General features: G+C 41.3%; 1 protein-coding gene across 10 annotated transcripts in view; it reads right to left on the reverse strand.

The window, feature by feature from the left end:
• Positions 1–20,112, reverse strand: part of Ect2l (epithelial cell transforming 2 like) — a 74,529-nt gene that overhangs the window by 28,763 nt on the left and 25,654 nt on the right. For 5 of the 10 annotated variants that reach the window (XM_074073414.1, XM_074073418.1, XM_074073423.1 and 2 more), the window contains 7 exons: positions 13,481–13,643; positions 9,667–9,919; positions 8,597–8,765; positions 6,127–6,265; positions 3,717–3,885; positions 1,805–1,933; positions 497–589 (listed from right to left, as the gene is read on the reverse strand). In XM_074073414.1, the coding sequence (XP_073929515.1) occupies positions 497–589; positions 1,805–1,933; positions 3,717–3,885; positions 6,127–6,265; positions 8,597–8,765; positions 9,667–9,919; positions 13,481–13,643 (1,115 nt within the window). Of the gene's footprint in view, positions 1–496; positions 590–1,804; positions 1,934–3,716; positions 3,886–6,126; positions 6,266–8,596; positions 8,766–9,666; positions 9,920–13,480; positions 13,644–14,518; positions 14,678–20,112 lie in introns of all 10 variants that reach the window. The other 5 variants (XM_074073446.1, XM_074073453.1, XM_074073411.1 and 2 more) reach the window with 5 other exon arrangements.

Here is a 20,112-nt window from a genome sequence, read left to right on the forward strand (position 1 = left end):
CACTGTAGCAAGGTCATGTGTCTCTCGTGGACTGGCAGCGTTACACTTTCACCCAGTACTTGCAGCTTTGTATCTCAATACGAGCTTGTTTTCAGATGCATTTCTTCATTGCCTTCCCCCTCAGCTAATGGTGTGCCATGGGATCTGAGCAACACCCCCTGTCCTTATCACTGCAATTCACATTCCCAAATACAGCCATTTCGATTCTATTTTATCAGAAAAAACTACTCTTTCTACTTCTTAACGCTCTAGATGGACAGCTGTACATTTTTGCTGAACTCTTAAAGATGATGCTTTCAAGAGTTTCTGTAAATAATGTTTTGAATAAGAGGCAATAAATAAGCCTCTTTAAACAAATGACTCAGGATGTGAAATCACATATTTCGGGAGGTGACAGCATTCCCTCAGAGAAGGACATTAACTGAGGTTGTCCTTGCTGCTGTTATTAGCTACACTTGGTTGGTGCGTGTCATCAGTCGGTTCCATATACACTTACTGTGTTGGTAAGAGCCTGTTGCAATCCCAGTGGGGGCAGTGAAGAGTGTGCCAGTTAGTTGAGACAGCTGAGAAAGAACTTTCATGCCTGCCTCTGTGCAGTCAAAAATACTTGCATTAGTTCACTCATAGATTTTTATCAGGAACAGTTAAATATTACTTAGAAGCAACTAAGGAGCTGGCAAGAAAAGGCCAAGAACAGATTTCACATTCAGCTCAAATCCTTCCAAAACAGTCCATAAGCACTTTACAGCTCACTCCTAACTACAGAAGCCCAAGCATTTAATTGATGAGGACTAAGCTACAGGGTGGAGAAACACTGCATGGAGTTAGCCTGGTACTTACTTCCAACTTTGAAGTAACTTTCAACCCAAAGACAGGAAAAAAAACCTACATCTGTTAGAAAACATAATGTAACTCAAAGAATTCTTACTAGAAAAGAGCAGATTTAACACAGAATGGATTACAACAGTTAAAATTTAGTGTAGCAAGGGCTGGCAGAGTCACTCAAGTGGTAGAGCACCTGCCTAGCAAGTGTGACACCCTGAGTTCAAACCCCAGTACTGCTAAAAAAAACCAAAAAAACCCAAAAAACCCATACTTTTCTCCAGAATGGATAAGAAACGTCTGAGAAAATTTAACTTTACTTCTCCCCCACTCTGCTTGGTAAAATGACAGAGGTGTGAATGTATATCCTCTTAAGATAGTTTCCAAAGAGTGAACTTGACCTAAAGTTTCTGACTTTTCCCTTTAAGCACTGATGTCAACTTTGAATCACAGTGGTGGACTCCAGAGAGGGAATCCTCAGCGATCATCAGCCACACTCCCCTTTATTAAGCACGTCACCATTTGCAATGCTAAGTACTTGTTTTTATTTTTCCCATTTAAATAATTCTGCTATTTAGCTGTTCACAAGGTCAGGTAAGTTACCATATCCTAACTTTCACAGGAAGAAGCCAAGGTCCACAAACTTGCCTACGGCCACATGGCCAACTAGTAGCCTGAGGATACTCAAGTCCAGGCCCTGGGTCACCAAGTCCATGGTCTCTCCAGGTTCCTATGTTATGGACTCTGGTTTTATTGTGCTTTCCAGAATAAGCTAAGGCTGCCGGGGTCTTTCCATGAGTAACTTCATTTCTGCAGACACAGGTTGCTCTGATCCTATCTCTAACCCTACTTCCTACAAATAACTGTCCAGGTGAGGTATAAACAGAGACACTGAATTCCAAGGGTCATTTGGCATGAGGGCATTTCACAGACTCACAGAACAGTGTGGCCACGGCCTGTCTATAGCGTGTGTAGAACTGACCTGATGCTCCAAGTGGCACGAACAAGTCCACGTGTCCCCCTTCTTCTTCAGTGGCCACGTGACTTCCTAATTTCTCCCAGAAATCTCTCACTTCGGGCTTCAGTAAATTTTTAATACCAATTTTATAGCCTGAGGGGGGAAAAATCAAACTGTCATGGTAGTTTGGAACAGCAGCTGTCAGCAGTTTGTGACAATGCGACCACAAATTCAACAGGCAACACCTACCCATAGGGCCACGATCCACAGGCACCTGTATGTCGTGCCACTGAGGTGCACTGGACACCACTGTGGCATATGCTTCCTCGTGCTCTGGGTTAAGGGGACCCTGTGTGCTTGGGCTTGGGAGATTGTGTTCTGCCTCCACCCCACAGCGGTGGAGTCACCAGGCTCACGCTGAGTGTGGAGCAAATGGCCAGTCAAGTCCTGGGATCCTGAGACCAAGCTCCAAAGCAGAAAACCTCCCACAACTGTCAATCAAAAACTAAGTTCAGAACAGCAGCAAGCTCCCAGAGCTGCAAACATTCACTGAAACTGTCCTTTCCTCTCTCTTTCTGGGAAGTGATTCAGGAACGCAGCCATTTTGTGACCTCTTTGCTAGCTGGATCCTTGAGCATCTTCTTTCCTCCCTCAGCCCACAAAGACAAGATCTGGTGTTTGGACAGTGTGAAACAATGGGCAATGTGAATTACATAAGGAACAACAGAAACTAGAAGTTAAATTCTAAGACTCCCATCGCCTCCTTCCATGAAGAAAGCCTTATGAAATTCATGCCATGACAAGTTAATTCTGTCAGCCTTTTCTTTCTGCTGTGGTACAAGCCAGGTGGGGAAGCAGCAGAGGGTGGACGTATCCACAGTCTACACATCTTGGAATTCATTGCTATTGCAATTGCTTTGTGTTCATCAAGGTTAAACCTCTGGTGTATCAGAGGACACAGTGAAAAGGAAACCCCTGGGATGGGAGAAGATAATTGCAAGTCACGTATCTGATAAGGGATTTATATCTAGAATATGTGAAGAACTGCAACCCAACCTATGTGCAAATCAAATAACCCAAATTTTTAACACGAGCAAAAGACTTGAGTGGACCTTTCGCCAAAGGAGAGATGGCCAGAAAGCAGGAAAAGAGGCTCAGCCTCACTCCTCATCAGAGAAATGCAACTCAAAGCCACAATGAGGGTGGCCACTATTTTAAAAACTATAAAATTACAAGCAAAACCTATGGAGAAATTGGTCCATGTGTGCATTGTTGGTGCCACAAACATGATAGCACAAATTTAAAATAGAAAGCCACCATATAATACTTCTGGCTACAAAATGATGAAAAGCAAGAACTCAGATAGATATTTGAAGGTCCATGCTTGGAACTATGTTATTCACAATGGCCAAGAGGTAGAAACAACCCAAATGGCCATAGATGGTCAAACTGACAAAATGTGGTATGTGCACCCTGTGGAATATTATCCAGCCTTGAAAAAGGCTACGACATGATGAAACTTGAGAACATTATGGTAAGTGAAATGCATCAGGCACAAAAGACAAAGGCAAGGGATTCGCTCATACATGGTGTCTGAGGCCAGTAGAATGATGGCTGCCAAAGGTCACACACAGCTAAGGGAAAACGACTCATTGTTAAATAAACACACAGAGTTTCAGTTTCACAATATGAAAAAGTTCAGCAGAACTATTTTACAACAATGTAAGCATACTTAATACTACTGATCCCTACACTAAAAATGCTTGAGAATAACTTTATGTTGTGTTTTTAATCATAATTTTAAATAACTTATCACATTTATTTCACTTTCATCATAAAGCCAAAATCAACACTCCTTAGCAAACTGGAACCAAAATGTACTCTGAAAACTATATGTGGAGAAACACGCATGAGCAAAACCCCTGCCCAGGCCTACCTTGGAGTAAGTTGATTTCTCTGCTGTCTCCATCACTAAATATTCCCACACTCTGTGCCTTCCGGCCCTGCAGCGCTCTCTCTGTGAGCCAAAGCAGGCTCTCTAGGGTGACACCGCTGTGTTCGTACACCACAGCCACCACACCTGCCTTGACACTCTCCATCACCATCTAGAAGACCAAAGCACAGCTGGAGGAACAGCCTACTGTTGTAGAATGGGGTTTTTGTTGCTGTCGTTGTTGTTATTTTGGTCTTTTTTTTTTTGGTGGGAATGGGATTTGAACTTTTGGCTTTGCACTTGCCAAGCAGGTGCTCTACCTCTTGAGCCACAACCTGTAGTCCATTTTGCTCTTGTCATTTTGGAGATGGGGTCTCGAGAACTATTTTCCCCAGTCTGGTCTCAAACTGTGATCCTCCCAATCTCAGCCTCCCCAGGAGTTAGGATTATAGGCATGAGCCATCAGTGCCAGCTGGAATGGTTATTAATGAAAGAAATACAGTGCATATTGAATAAGCTGTCATTCCAAAGAAAACTTTCAGAAGTTACAGGACACAGGAGCTAAGTCTTCTCCTCTACTGGTTTCTTTACAAATTTTTTTTCCGGTTATAAGAGAAGAAATTTAAGTTCACTCATAACTCCATCACTTGGAAATAAATAGCATTAATGGTTTAGATTATTTTCTTCCAGGTTTTTAATCTTTATACTTGTCATGCACAAAGACACATGCAAAACTTTTTTTAAAAATCAAGAGGATGCAGTTTTGCAATGGACTTTTTAAATAGATGTAAAGCTTTCCCCTAACTAGGAATATTAAAATTAAAATGAGTAACTTTATTATATAGAGAGCATATTTTAATCTAATGACATATTATTTAAATAGACCACAAAGTAGGACTACTAACATTCTTTTTTGAGAACATAGCATTATTAAACTCAGAACTTCAGAGAAGTTTTAAATTTTTAAAAAATTATTTAAAAAAATTTTTGGTGGTACTGGGGTTTAAACTCAGGGCTTCATGCTTGTTAGGCAGGCGCTCTACCACTTGAGCCACTCTGTCAGCCCTGTTTTTTTTTTAATTTTTTTTTTTATTATTCATATGTTCATACAAGGCTTGGGTCATTTCTCCCCCCTGCCCACACCCCCTCCCTTACCACCCACTCCGCCCCCTCCTTCTCCCCCCCACCCCCTCAATACCCAGTAGAAACTATTTTGCCCTTATTTCTAATTTTGTTGTAGAGAGAGTATAAGCAATAATAGGAAGGAACAAGGGTTTTTGCTGGTTGAGATAAGGATAGCTATACAGGTCATTGACTCACATTGATTTCCTGTGCGTGGGTGTTACCTTCTAGGTTAATTCTTTTTGATCTAACCTTTTCTCTAGTTCCTGGTCCCCTTTTCCTATTGGCCTCAGTTGCTTTTAAGGTATCTGCTTTAGTTTCTCTGCGTTGAGGGCAACAAATGCTAGCTAATTTTTTAGGTGTCCTACCTATCCTCGTCCCTCCCTTGTGTGCTCTTGCTTTTATCATGTGCTCAAAGTCCAATCCCCTTGTTGTGTGTGCCCTTGATCTAATGTCCACATATGAGGGAGAACATACGATTTTTGGTTTTTTGAGCCAGGCTAACCTCACTCAGAATGATGTTCTCCAATTCCATCCATTTACCAGCGAATTATAACATTTCGTTCTTCTTCATGGCTGCATAAAATTCCATTGTGTAGAGATACCACATTTTCTTGATCCATTCGTCAGTGGTGGGGCATCTTGGCTGTTTCCATAACTTGGCTATCGTGAACAGTGCTGTCAGCCCTGTTTGTGTTGGGTATTTTGGAGATAGGATTTCCTAAACTATCAGCCTGGGGCTGGCTGTGAACCTCGATCCTCCTGATCTCTGCCTCCAGCACAGCTAGGATTACAGACATGAGCCACAGGTGTCCAGCTAAAGATCTTTTTGGCCAGTCTCATAGCCCAGACTGGCCTAGAACCTCTTATGTAGCCTTGCCTGGCCTCAAACTTGCCATCCTCCTGCCTCAGCCTCCTGAGTACTGGGATTACAGGTGTTCCCCACCACACTGAGCTTTTTCTTAGTAGGGTTTTGTAAAATAATTCTTATCAGGATGCTGTTTTTGGATGAAGTGCATCGAGTGCAGTTCTGCAGGTGACTTGGAGACCTGCTGTGCTCACGGCAGTTCGGGCTTCTAATGCTTTCTCAAAATAAAGTTTGTGGTTATCTTTCTTGCTCCTGAGTTTTAAAACTTGCTTTTGATCTATAAATTTTCACTTAGATCAGGCAGTTTTCCTTTTAGAGATGATTATTTTCATTCTCATGGTGGTCAAAAAGAGTGCTATGTTCCCTCTAGGTTAGATGGAAAAGTCACTCAGGAAAGGGCTGGCCTCATCTCACAGTCTGTACCTCGTATGCAGGAATCCGAGTTGATATTAATATCATGTGCAGCTGGTAGGCATTTGAAGAGCTGTCATTGCTTTTATAAACGCCATGCTGATCGCTCTTTGAGAGTAATGGATAGCAATGGCTTCCAGAAACACTGCTTCTACAGGGACAAAGGGGGAATCGGTGAAGTTCTATTTTTCTAGCTCTTTCCTTCTTCCCTCCCTCCCTCCCTTCCTTCTTTCCTTCCCTCTTTTGACAGTACTGGGGTTTGAACTTGGGGTCTCACATCTGCTAGGCAGGTGTTCTACCACTTGAGCCACACCCCAGCACGTTTTTTTTCAGGTAGGGTCTCACATTTCTGCCCTGAGGCCAGCTGCAGACCCTACTCCTCCTACCTATGCCTCCTGCATGCTGGAGCCACAGGCACACACTACCACACCCACTGATTTGTTAAGATGGGGGGTCTCACTAACTTTTTGTCCAAGCTAGCCTCAAACTGAAATCCTTCCAATCTTCTTGTACATCTGGGATTACTAGCATGATCTACTGCACCTGACTCTAACCTGACTTTTGATAAGTAAGCACCAATCCTCTGAACATCAGCTATACTGCACGAGGCTACTGGCTGTGGAGTCTTAGGTTCTCCCTGCAATTTGGGGGAGAGCAGCAAATGGGGCTTCTGAGTGGGGTGGAACCAAGTCTGCCCTTTGGGTCTCTCCTTCTCCTTACATGGGATGTGGAAAAGGTCTCTTGGAGCTCACTTAGCTTAAAATTAATGTTATGATGTACCTATGAATTCAAAATGATATTTTAAAAGGAGTATGGTAGTACACGCCTATAACCCCAGCACTTGGGAGGCTGTGTCAGGAGGATCCAGAGTTCAAGATCAGTCTAGGATTCAGAGTAAGACTATCTCAAAAAAAAAAACACCCAAAAGTTAATTACATTTTCAAAAGGAGTAACCGAGGGATTAAATTTTCTTCTGAGATTTACAGGTTTCCGACCAATGTCTCCAGTCTGTCCACAGCCACCCCTTCCCCACATCACCAAATTGTTTATACACCTCAAATGAGTAAATGCAATGACACACTCACAAATGTTCGGACACAGAGAGCCAGGCAATGTTAATGCTGGGATTCTGCAGATTTAGGCTCCAGTGTTTGACACCATGAATTCTGGGCAAGAGATGTCACTTCCCTAGGCCTCAATTTCCTCCCTTGAGACAGGAAGTAAGATTACAAGACCTCTCAAATCTTAAAGTAAGGGGCTGGTGGAATGGCTCAAGTGGCAGAGCATCTGTCTAGAATCTTAAAGGAAAAAAATTTTTTTTTAATTTCTAAGCAGCTGCACAAATTTTGACAATTACAAATGCCAGTATCGGTGAATAGGGTAGGAATTGAACTGCTGACACTTTCATTACACTGCAGGACTTTGGACATCGAGTGCAGCCAGAATTTCTCTAATCTGAGTAACAAAAGAGAATTGCATTTACATTAGGTCTTAAAGATATAAACAAGTTATAGCTGCATCTATTTCGAGACTGCTTTACTTTGGATCTGAAGCGTCCCCCAAAAGTCCATGTATTAAAGGCTTGGTCCCCAGCCTGGTGCTACTGGGAGGTGGTGGAACCTTTATGAGTGGGACCTAGTGGAAGGAAGTAGGTCATTGTTGGGGGGTGCCCTGAAAGTGATGCTGGGACCCCAGTCCTTCCCTCTTGCTTCCTGGGTACCCTGAGGTGAGCTTCATCCTCCACCGTGTGCTCCAACCATGATGTACTTGTGCCACTACAGGCCCAAAGCAACCGGGCCAAGTGACCATGGACTGAAACCCCACTGAAATAAACTTTGTTCCTTTAAGGCTGATTTAGCTCAGGTATTTGCTAGAGCAATGGAAAGCCAACTGATGCAAAAAAAATTTGGATTTTTATGGAGTATGATAAATAAAAAGTCATTTTATTTATACTCCATAAAAAAGCATTTATGGGAAATACCTTTCTTTTTTTTCTTGGCAGGCCTGGGGTTTGAACTCAGAGCTTTGCACTTGTAAAGCAGGCATCCTACTGCTTGAGACACACCTCCAGTCCATTTTGCTCTGGTTATTTTGGAGATGGGGGTCTTGCAAACTATTTCCTTGGTCTGGCCTCAAACTTTGATCCTCTTGATCTCAACCTCCTACATAGCTAGGATTACAGGCATAAGCCACTGCACACAGAGGAAATGTCATTTGTGCTGAACAGCTTTGTGCTGTCCACAAGACAGCCTCATTGCAGGGCTAAGAATGTATTAAATGTAGACTTCAATGTTCGTATTTCCCTCTCCAGCATGCATTCAAGACCACCGTTCTTGAAAACTAAGTAATTCTTTGCTCTGATATTTCATAGATTAGGAACCACGCAATTACAGAGATCCCTCCAAGCTAGCTAAATTATTCTGGAATGGAGTGTCAAGAGCCACAGATGTCAAGAGCCATCAGGACATGGAGGTTTGCTTACCGCTTGGGCAAAGCTTCTAACGATTCCAAAACAAGCTGTCTCTCCAAAACTTCACCGAGTCCCACTGGCTCCGTCCCCATCTGGGAGAGCCACGGCTGGCCTTTGGACTTCAGCCTTCTAGGGCAGCACGTTCCACTCATCCACGGGGGTCGGACTCTGAACAACTCCTCTGAAAAACAGCAGCAGCTTTGCTGTTCACTTTGGGCTGCTCCCAGCCAAGCCCACACAGACAAAGGCATCACAAATAAAGCCATGCCAGGACAACGTTCCAAGTGACAATAATTACAGCCAGCCTTGCATGCTGTTAGGATTTCTTACCCTCACAGCACTGTGGCTGGAAGTTATCAGTTACTTCAGGTCAAGAAACACAGCTCAGAGAACAGCAACTCCTCTGGGGTGGTGGGGGGGGCCATGGGTCCATCCATTCCTGCCCTTCTTGGCTCAGGTCATCTCCCACTTGTTCCAATCTCCCCAGAGGGTAAGTCGTGAAAAAAGATGAGAGGACTCAAGTTGGCTCATGGCTGACCTTTGCACACTGTGACTCTGAAGGCTTAGCTGCAAGCTTGTTCTTGAACATACTTTCTTGCCCTTTTTCTTTATGGTTAGAGCATGGCTCAAGCGGTAGAGTGCCTGCCTAAGGAGCACAAGGCTCTGAGTTCAAACCCCAGCACTGCCAAGGAAAAACGTTCCTAAAAATGCTATTTTTCCCGCCTCCATTTCATTTGTCTTCCCTCCTCACCCATCTCAATCCTTCTGTCCTGAACCTATTTCTTGGTTTTTGCCTATGTTTGTACTTTCTTTTTCCTCCTTGTTTTTGGTCTTACAACCCTGAAAGGAACTAGGACAGCAACTGAGGCCCTGATATGTAACCCTCACATATTTCATCTGAATTCCTTTTCTTTTTTTATTACTAATTAACTTAAAATAGACAGTAAAGGAAAAACCCCGCAATGAACATCTGTGAGAGAGGGCCTCACATGCTGTTCCAGAATAACACTGCTGCCATCCTCTGTGGGGATTTGTGTGTAATCCATTTGTTCCTGAGATACAAAGTTTGCAATCCTACTCACTCTTACGTAGTGCAATTTTCTCCCAAAGTATTTTCCTCAGGCACTTTTCTCGTCGCCTCTCCTGGAGCTCCTCATCCTCTGTTTTGGGTTCATTCAGTGTCCCATAAGTAGCAGCGGCTTCCCTGGGTGTTAACCACTCCAAGCTGGACACACAAGCTATGTAGTGGTTCTTCCAGGCACCATACTCCTTATCTGCTGGCGTGTAGGGCAGCAACCACCCAAATTTAATGCATTTGGGCATCCATAAGCAGTCCTTCAGGGAAAGAAACAAGAGGACAAGCTGCAAGCATTTTAAAGGATAATTTTCCAGAAATAATGTTTTAAGCTTCAGAGATAACATTTTTTGTTACATTGAGCTTTCTGGTGTAATTGACTTGACATCTAAATGTGACTCTGAAAAAATAGGAAGTAGGAAATATGTTCTTTAGTGACTATATATGTGTGTGCACATGTATGTATGTATATATATATGTACATATATATACACACACACAAATATATGTATCAGTCACTTTGTGACACTTTCCAACTTTCCTATAGCCTTCAATTGTTTTAACCCTAGAGTCTGAGAATTCAGCTTCTAGCAATGGTATAATCATTTGTTTTAGATAATCATTCCACAGAAAAGAATTTTTATGGAACCCAATATTATACTACCAATAAGCGATCATTTGTGATACATGAAAATAGCATACTTCATGTGGTTCAATGTAGTCACATATCTAGACAAAATATTATACAAAAAAATTTTTGAGCAAGGTATGGTGGCTTACGCCTGTAGTCCCAGCTACTCAGAGGCTGATGTTAGATGATCACTTGAGCTCAGGAGTATAAGAGCCGTCTGGGCAACATAGCATGATGTCTTTCAAATAAAAATTTTTTGAAGTCATTGTATAGCTACCAATGCAGCCAGTACTTATGCCATCAAGACCTCAGAGGGAAAGAAAACCCAGAGAGGCAGACCCAATATTTGTCGTCACGTTTATTTCAAGGCATTTTTGGCAGTTCTAAAGTAAACCTTACTAGGCTGAGAAACAGAGACGGAGGTTGTGGCTGAAAAACTTAGGAACTATAAAGAATCCCAGGGATTCTAACGTGGAAAAAAAGAAACAAACCAAAATTCAGGGCCCAGTAAAGGAAAGAGCTGTGGTGATCACACGAGGCTTGAGTTGAGAACCTTTTCAGGAAGAATGCTACTGAATTGCAAGGACTGAAGCCAGCTTGGAAATAGCTCATCCCATGATTGGATTTGCCCACTCTGTTCATAGCTTAACCAAATGAAAGAGGCAAAAGTGAATTGTCTCTGGAGGCAGATAACATTGTCCAAAGATTCAAATGATCACATCAATGTTTTATACACAAACTCTGGTGCTCAACCAAAACCAACTAGATCACACAAAAAGGAATTGTTTGTTTCTTCTTTTGGTTTTTAGTAACCACAGAGAGATCCTCAAGAGAGCCAAACATTGTAAGACATAAACTTTGAAAAACAAGCCACCCTACAATTATTATACATAAAAATATAAATGGCCAAGTGGAAAATTTTGGCAAAAGAAGCAAATCAGTTGAATTCTAGAACTGAAAAATGTAATAACTAAAATTTAAAATTCAATGAATGGGTTTAGAAATAATTAATAAACTGAAAGATAGGTCAGAAGAAAATCCAGACTGAAAGACTGAAAGCCAAAAGAATGGAAAATCCATATAAGAGCACATGGAGTTTGGAGTTTATAGGATGTGGTAAATCAGTCTAACATGTAATTATTGGACTATAAAGAGAAGAAGAGAAATAGGGTAAAAGCAACATGGGAAGAGTTAAGATCTGAAGAATTCTCGAAGCTGATGAAAGAAAGACATTAAATCTTGGATTAAAAAATCACTGCAAGCTGGGCGTGGCTGCACACCATGTGATTACAGAGGTCAGGAGGCTGAGACAGGAGGATCAGGAGCTTGAGGCCAATCTCAAAACAGAAAACAAACAAACTCAGAAAAGAAAACAAAACAAGGTAACAAAAATCACTGTAAAACACAAAGTAGAATAAATATGCACAAATAAACACATATATACCTAAGTACATCATAACAAAAATGCTGGAAATGAAAGACAGAAAACAGTGTGAAAAGCAACCAGAGACAAGGAGAAATATTAACTTTAGAGGGTAAAGGGGGTGATTATGAACAAAATGCTTCATACACATGTATGAAAATAGAATAATGAAACCTGTTAAGTTGTTTCAAAGTTGGGGAGGATGGGAAAGAGTATTAGTGAAGGTGAATTTGATCAAAGTACATGATATGTGTGTGTGCAAGTGTTACAATGAAGCACCTTTGTACATTTAGCATATGTTAATAAATAAGAAGGGAAATACCATCTTCAAAGGAACAATTAGTTTCTGACTCCTCAAGAGAAAGTTATGGAAGCTGGAAGACAATGGAATATTTTTTGTCTTAAAATTCAAATTCCCAGTGAAAATATCCTTCAAATATGAAGATAAAATACAGATATTTTCAGACAAATAAAAACTAAGAGAATTTATTGGCAGCTGACTTGTATTAAAAAATTAGCTAGCATTTGTTGCCCTCAGTGCAGAGAAACTAAAGCAGATGCCTTAAAAGCAATTGAGGCCAATAGGAAAAGGGGAACAGGTACTAGAGAAAAGGTGAGATCAAAAAGAATTAACCTAGAAGGTAACACACGCACAGGAAATCAGTGTGAGTCAACTCCCTGTATAGCTATCCTTATCTCAACCAGCAAAAACCCTTGTTCCTTCCTGTTATTGCTTATACTCTCTCTACAACAAAATTAGAAATAAGGGCAAAATAGTTTCTACTGGGTATTGAGGGGGAGAAGGAGGGGGCGGAGTGGGTGGTAAGGGAGGGGGTGGGGGCAGGGGGGAGAAATGAACCAAGCCTTGTATGCACATATGAATAATAAAAGAAAAAGAAAAAGAAAAAAAAAAATACTAAAAAGAATTTCAAAGGAAAATGATCCCAAAGGGAAACACAAAGATACAGGAAGATATGAAGAAAAACAACAACAAAAATAATAATAAATGTGTGGTTACATATAAATAAATTTTGACTGTATAAAACTACATATATAAAGTTCTGTGACATATGTGTGTTTGTGTATTTCATATGTATTCATGTATACAGTCAGCTCTGCATCCTGAGGGCATTAGGTATTATAAGTAATCTAGAGATGATTTAAAGTATACATGATTATAGGAAAATACTATATCATTTTATATAAAGGATTTTAGCAGACATGGACTTTGGTATCTTTGAAGGGAGAGAAATAGGCTGGAACCAATCCTCTGTGAGTACTCAGGACGCTGTATGTGTATTACACACACACACACACACACACACACACACACACTTGCAATATTTGCCAACAAAAGCACAGAAAGTGAGGGGGAATAAGTGGAGTTAAAGGGTTCTAAACTCTGCATCGTCTTGGAAGTGATAAGATAATACAGAATGCATACGATAATTAACTAAAGCTTAAATTGTTTTTCATGAAAAACAATGAACATCTATAAGATAAAATGTTTTTAAATTATTATATTGAATATTTCAAGACTTTAAAAAATTACCTAAATCATTGGAACAATGCCTAGCTACTTGGTTATAAAATAAATTATTATATTTCACTATTCCCACTATTCATATGTTTTTCTCTTAAGGGTAACGTAACTATGATGCAGGCACCCTTAGCTATTGTCTTCATGGAAAAGAGCAACTCCAATTGCTTCAGTACAGATTACAGTTTTATTTCTGCCCTATTCCTAGGAAGTGACAAATAGCAAACCTGCTCAGTTAAAAATTTCCAGGGCCAGCTGACTTGAGCAGCTGCACACAAGTCTTTTGGATTCAGAAAGGAAAAGATATACAGAGAAATGAAGCGTGGCAAAATTGTAGAGAAATCCACTCTGGCCACTTGTTTCCTTTCTGAAAACCAGTCCTGGACAAACCTAAAAAAAGAAAGACAAAATTAGTTCAGAATACTAACATATAACATCAACTAAAAATCCAGTATAAATTCTGGTCATTGTTTTTTCTCCAGTGTCCTGCCTACAAAAATAATTAAATCCAGGGCCCGGAGTATATGTCAGTGGTAAAGTGCTCATCCGGTCTAAGTGAGGTCCAGGATTCCATCCCCAGCACTTAAAAAAAAAAAATTGCTGACAAACATTTTTTACAGGGCCAAGTCACCAAACAGGTGATCCTGTTTGTATGACAATTGCTAGAACAAGAAGGTTTGGAAACCATCCAGACAGCAGTAAACCTGGTTTTTCCCTGAAACCCCTTATCTCCTCCAAACTCCGTGAAATTGCAGACATTTGTGGCCTGTAATATCACAGGCAATTGGAAGCTTTGCTAGGGTTTTGATGAGTGAGAACCCACCACAGCTTCTGATCTCAGGCTTTGAGACTATAGACCTTGCTCCCACTGCTAAGTGCCTACTGCTATCCAGTGTTACTGGGCCCTAAAAGACACAGATTAACTTACTGAAAAAGAAGTCATAACTGAGCAATTCTCACTCTGCAATGGTTCGCTAACTTAAATTCCCAGAGGATGGCATCAAGTTTCATGTGAAATGAAAATGGCTCCTCTAATTAAGAATAAAAAGACATAGTCACCACCTTCATGAATGGGCCACTGAACACCCAATAGACCCAGAGATGGTCTTGACCACTACTTTACCCAAATTCTGGCTTCACCTGGAGCCTCACCTACAAGTCTCAAATCCCAAACCCAGCATAGGTCACTGATGAAATAGTCTAACAGTCCAATATCAAGAAGGCAACTCCAATTCAGCATAATGGTGAAAAACCTGATTACTCACCGTGTTGGGTGACCGTGTGATAGTTTGAACGCACCAGGAGCCTAGTATTCTGTCTTGAGGCTAAGATTTAGTTGGTCAGCTTCTAACTGTGTAGTCGTGCCATTGGACCATGCAGGATCGGGATATTGTGGGACCTCCTTATGAATCAGATTATCACACCTTAATTGTGAATTCAGTTTTATGTTTAGTCTACATATCATATGAAGTGACCTTATCATTTTTGTTTGTTTCTTTTTGACAGTATTGGGGGTTGAACTCAGGGCCTAGCACTTGAAAACATTGAACACGTCTAAGATTTATGTCCAAAATATTTACAATAGTGAACTATCCTAGGAGACTGGAATACCTGGCAAGGAATTTTTTAATCCATGCTGAGGCCATTGCTCCACAAAGCCTGGATGATTTATAAACTACACCCAACTTGGATGTAGACCTATAAGTCTAGCTCTTCCATGTGTCCTCAGATATTATTTGGGGTGGGGGGAATTAGCTAGGATTTGAATTCAGGGCTTGCACTTGCTAGGCAGATACTCTACCACTTGAGCCATGACCCAGCCTGGGTCCTCAGTTATAAGTTGCAAACAGTCACACCTGCCTCTGCTGCAGCTGAGCTGCTTTGGTGTGCAGGAGTCAGTGGGGAGTGAAGAAGAGGATTTGGGGGGGATAATGTGCCACTCCCTTTATTCTCAACTAGAACTCATGCGAAAAGGCACAGTCCATTCCCCTCTTCTCTTTGTCATGCTTGGCTTCACCTCAATGGACAGCAATTCACCTTGCAGTCACTGAGGACACCCACATGGACAAGGATTTGAACACTGACTGCCTGAGGGTGCACTGGTGGTTACCCTCTTCTCTCCTCAGAGCTCACTCGCAGTTGTAAAATGGCAACTCCTAACTTCTATGATCCTGTGGAATTCATCAATCCAGGAAAGGGCAGTCTGGATCATTGGGTGGGGGAGTGGTGCGAACAGCAAGTAGGTGAGGTTGAAGAAGGATGCCAAAGACTCCTTACCTACTATAATACAGAGCAGCCTCCCTCTCCCAAGACAGCCTTCTGAGGCTCTTACAATGTTGGGTGTCTTTCCCACTTGGCACAGCTGTGTGAGATTTTATTAACACTCACTTGAGAACAACACATAAAACCTGCTATAATTCACTGCCAGGTTAAGATGATGTGGAGAAGAGCCTCAAGTCCCAGGGGCTGGAGCAAGAAGAGACAGATCCAGACGGTCCTTTTCCATGGGCTTAGGAGAGAGCTCCCCGGTAGATCTGGTTTAGCCCAAAGGAAGAACAACTGCTAAGTTCCAAGATTCCCTTTCTAACAGGGCAGCTATCTTCATGAAGGAGCCACCATTATCACCTGGTCCTATAAACCTCTCCGTTCTCCTCACACATGCGATAAATATAGATAGGAGTCTCTTTCCACTGCACTCACACGTTGGCCCAAGGTCACGGCGCCCATTTCCACATTGCTTAAGCTGTGGGATGATGAACAGTGAAGAGAATGCATGACCTGCTACTTCTCCATTTATAAAGCTTTTCCTAATAAACTGTTCTACATGTGCACTTCATCACGTGAAAGAGAGAGAGAGAGAGAGAGAGAGAGAGAGTGTGTGTGTGTGTGTGTGTGTGTGTGTGTGTGTGTGTAAAACCCCTTCACATGGCAGAGGACAGTTCTTGGCACACAGCAGGCACTCAATAAATATTTATTGAGTAGATGTGTGACAGGAAAGTGAAACCTCTACCACCATCTGCTAGGAAAAAGTCAGTGTTTGAAAGCTCACATCTAGGTTTTCATTGTGTAAAATTATAGAATTGAGGGCATCCTATGTGCTTTGCTTTTCTTCCTTACATTGGAAAGGAGCCAGTAGTTACCTGACTGTATGGGATAGAACTGGGGACCTGGAAGTTTAACTGGTCCTTCTGCAGACTTTCAAATAATCTCCCTGATATTAGCCTCCAAGTCCCGGTCTCTGTAGGATCCTGTGCAATGTACTGGAGGGTGTGCTCCTCATCAATGTCCTCCTCCACATGCTAGGTTTGGTGTGCCTTTTGTTCTTCATCATTTACCCATTCAATTTCTACTTGCACCCTTGTCATTTGTGTTTATAGATGTCTCTTAGTTTCATCCAAAGTAGAATATAAATGTGTTTCTTATTCTTCCATGTTTTGGGGTGAATTTCAAGAGAAAGGGGCTATAAAAATATTTTTACTGTATCAATTTAAAACTGGAACTCAAGGGCTGGAGGTGTGGCTCAAGCAAGTACAGTGCCCACCTAGCAAGTGTAAAGTACCGCCAAAAATAAATAGTAAAATAAAACTTGAACTAAAGATTTTTTTATTTATTTTTTCAAGTTTTTAATGGAATTGAAAGTCAAGGCAAAGGTATAGTCAGATTTTCTTGTGTGTGTGTGTGTGTGTGTGTGTTTATAGCAGTGCTAATGGAAGAAATCTATTTTATTTCTTTTCCCTTTTAAACGACAACTTCTGACACAAGACCAGATTTTGTTCCCCACTGGAGCTAAGTTATATCATGTGGTTTATTTATTCCTACTTTTGTTAGCCCCATTCTAAAGTGCAGTCATTTCTCCTGATTGAATAGCAGCAATAGAAGACACTGACCTGGTGCTTATAGGCCCACGATAGGTTCACTCAGACTGGCAGGGGTTGAGTGAACACCACTTAACAAAGTAGCTAGCCTGGCCTCTTCAAAAGTGTCAATCATATAAGACAAGGAAAAAGTGAACACTTGCTCACATTGAAGCTGGATCTAGAGATATGAAGACTGAGTACAACAGGTGACCCTGGATTGGACTGTGGACTGTAGGAAAGGGTGCTTACAAAGAGCATTATGGAAGGCCCAGGGGATATTTCAGTGGGCCTGTGACTGGGCGGCAGCATTGTGTCCTGCTGGTTGGCAGATGCACTTTTACTCTTCAGTGGATTGTCTTTGTTGGGAAACAAACTGACATACAACTTACTCTCAAATAATCCAGAACAATAAGGCAAAATGGGTAAAATATGAACTATTAAAATGAAACCTGTTAAGTTTTAATCAAATGCAGGAATCCAGGTGAAAAAGATAAAGGAATTATGTGAACTTTTCTGTAAGTTTAATGATATCTAATGTGTTTTGTGATGACTCCCCTGGCCTCATTTTAAGTCACTACTCTTTCCAATTCCTGTTCATGTTCCTTATTACAGTCACATTCAGCAACAAAACAGAGTGGCTTGAAAGAACGTGTTGTTGAGGGGTGGGAACCAGTGGGTGAGGTGGGAGATAATAGGAGAGAATGGGATGAATAATATAGAAGTAGATGATATGTATGAAAATAGCATAATGAAACCCAGCAAAAACTGTTAAAAAGAAGAGGGGGAGGAGCAAAGGGGTCAAAAAAGAGTAATACAAACGGGGTGAATTTGATCAAGGTACATTATATCCGTGCTATATTATAAATGCCACAATAAAACTCCTTTGTAGCTGGTGGAGTGGCTCACATGGTAGACTACCTGCCTAGCAAGCATGAGGCCCAGTTCAAGCCCCAGTTCAAGCCCCAGTGCTGCCAAAAACAAAAACAAAAAACTCTTTTGTAAAATTAGATGCTAATTAAAAATTAAGTAAAAAATAGCATGTCTGTCTGAGGAAAGTGTGTGTGAAAGAGTGTGTGAGTGTATGTGTGTGTGAGTGTACATGTATATCTGTGTGTGTGTGTATGTGTGTGTGTGTGTGTAAGCTGGCAGCTATATCCAGAAGCAGAAATGCCACTTGGAGATCTTCTCAGTGTTGATAATAAAATGCATATAATAACTGTGTCATTTCCTTAGAGATTATTATTCAAACTGCATGACACTCTGGCACCTCCAAAAACAGTTCATCCCCAAAGGATCACTGCCACAATCCCTCTGAGTCTGGTAGGCTCCAAAATCATTTTGCTAGCCTTTGAGGTAATTTACCCTCATTCACACTGGAATTTTAAAACAGATTAGTAAGATATGATGTAAAAATATTTCCAACTTCCTTTTCAAAGATGGGTTTCAGTATCCTTAGAATTTTCATTTCCAGCCAGGTATGATGGTGAACACCTGTAATACCAGCACTTGAGAGGATGTGGCAAGAAGAGCGAGAGTTCCAGGCCAGCCTGGAGCTACAGAGCAAGACCTGTCTCAAAAAGAAAAATTAAATTAAAAAGAAGAAAAAAGTGTTGCTAAAATGTAAAAAAAAAAAAAAGAAGAAGAAAAAGGAATCTTTTTTCCCACCCACTTCCCACCTTATAGAATTTACTGCTGAACCCCAGTGGACCAAAGAGAAGAATTGAATCTGGTATGACTGGGGTTTGAACTCAGGACTTTGCACTTGCAAAGCAGAAGATCTACCATGAGCCACATCTCCAGTCCTACTTTTTTTTTTAACTTTCGAAGTAAACCTCAATCATACATTTTATATTTATTTGTTCCTAGTCTGCACTGCTACAAGACACATTCAAGTGTAATGACTATTAGACAAGAAGAATAGAAAATACTTCTGTTACAAATAAAAGCAAAACAGTGTACAAGCAGCAGAACCCGGCAGTTTGTACCAATGACATTGTGTCTCGTCACATCGTAAGTCAATGTTGCAAAGTAAGAAATCCATGAAGAGAAATAAGAGGTAAAGAGAAAAGGAACAAACTGCTTTGCTCATGTCTTCCGATAAGTATAGTTTCATTTAAATAATTCATAACAATACTTTGTGCTGTATCATTGAGTGTACAATGTGTACTTTCAAAAATGACACAGTTCAGTAATATGGTACTTAAATCTAATTCCCTGTTCTTAAATTTCTGATAAGTAAAAGAAGCTGCCAACACTGAGATGAAAATGGCTGGGAGAAGAGCTTGAAGAGGAGGCCTAGGGAGGGTGAGTGGATTGGGCAGAGGTTGCAGTTTTTAGTTGCCTGTGTAGCACCTCTTATTCTCCTCGAGTGGCTTCTTGCAAACACTGTTGGGCACGGTAAGACCTCCAATGCAGTGTGTGCCCCAGGTTCAGTCCTTGCTGCATGCTTTGATGCAGCCCTTGAAATAACACAGGGGCCAGTGGAGAATACACAAGTGGTACCAGAGGGTTTGTGCAACTCCTGAGTGGCGTGGAACAGGAAGTCATGATGGTGATTACATGAATCAACAGTCATACAAGTTGCCATTGTATCCAATGATTTATCGTTTATACATTTACCCTACAACAGTGATGAAGTATGTCTAGCCGGGCGCCAGTGGCTCACGCCTGTAAACCTAGCTACTCAGGAGGCAGAGATCAGGAGGATCCCAGTTTGAAGTCAGCCTGGGCAAATAGTTCCGGAAGACCCTATCTTGAAAAACCCTTCACAAAAATAGGGTTGGTGGAGTGGCTCAAGGTGAAGACCGAGTTCAAGCCCCAGTACTGCAAAAGAAAAAAAAAAAGACTATGTCTAAAACTGGGCACCAGTGGCTGAGGGCTGTAACCCTAGCTACTTGAGAGGCTGAAATCAGCAAGATTGAGGTGGCTCCAGGCCAGCCTGGGCAAAAAAGTTTGAAAGATCCCATCTCAATGGGAAAAAGCAGGTGTGTGGGCACATACCT

This window comes from Castor canadensis, chromosome 1 (genome assembly GCF_047511655.1).
Source record: "Castor canadensis chromosome 1, mCasCan1.hap1v2, whole genome shotgun sequence".
In the NCBI taxonomy this organism is placed as follows: Eukaryota; Metazoa; Chordata; class Mammalia; order Rodentia; family Castoridae; genus Castor; species Castor canadensis.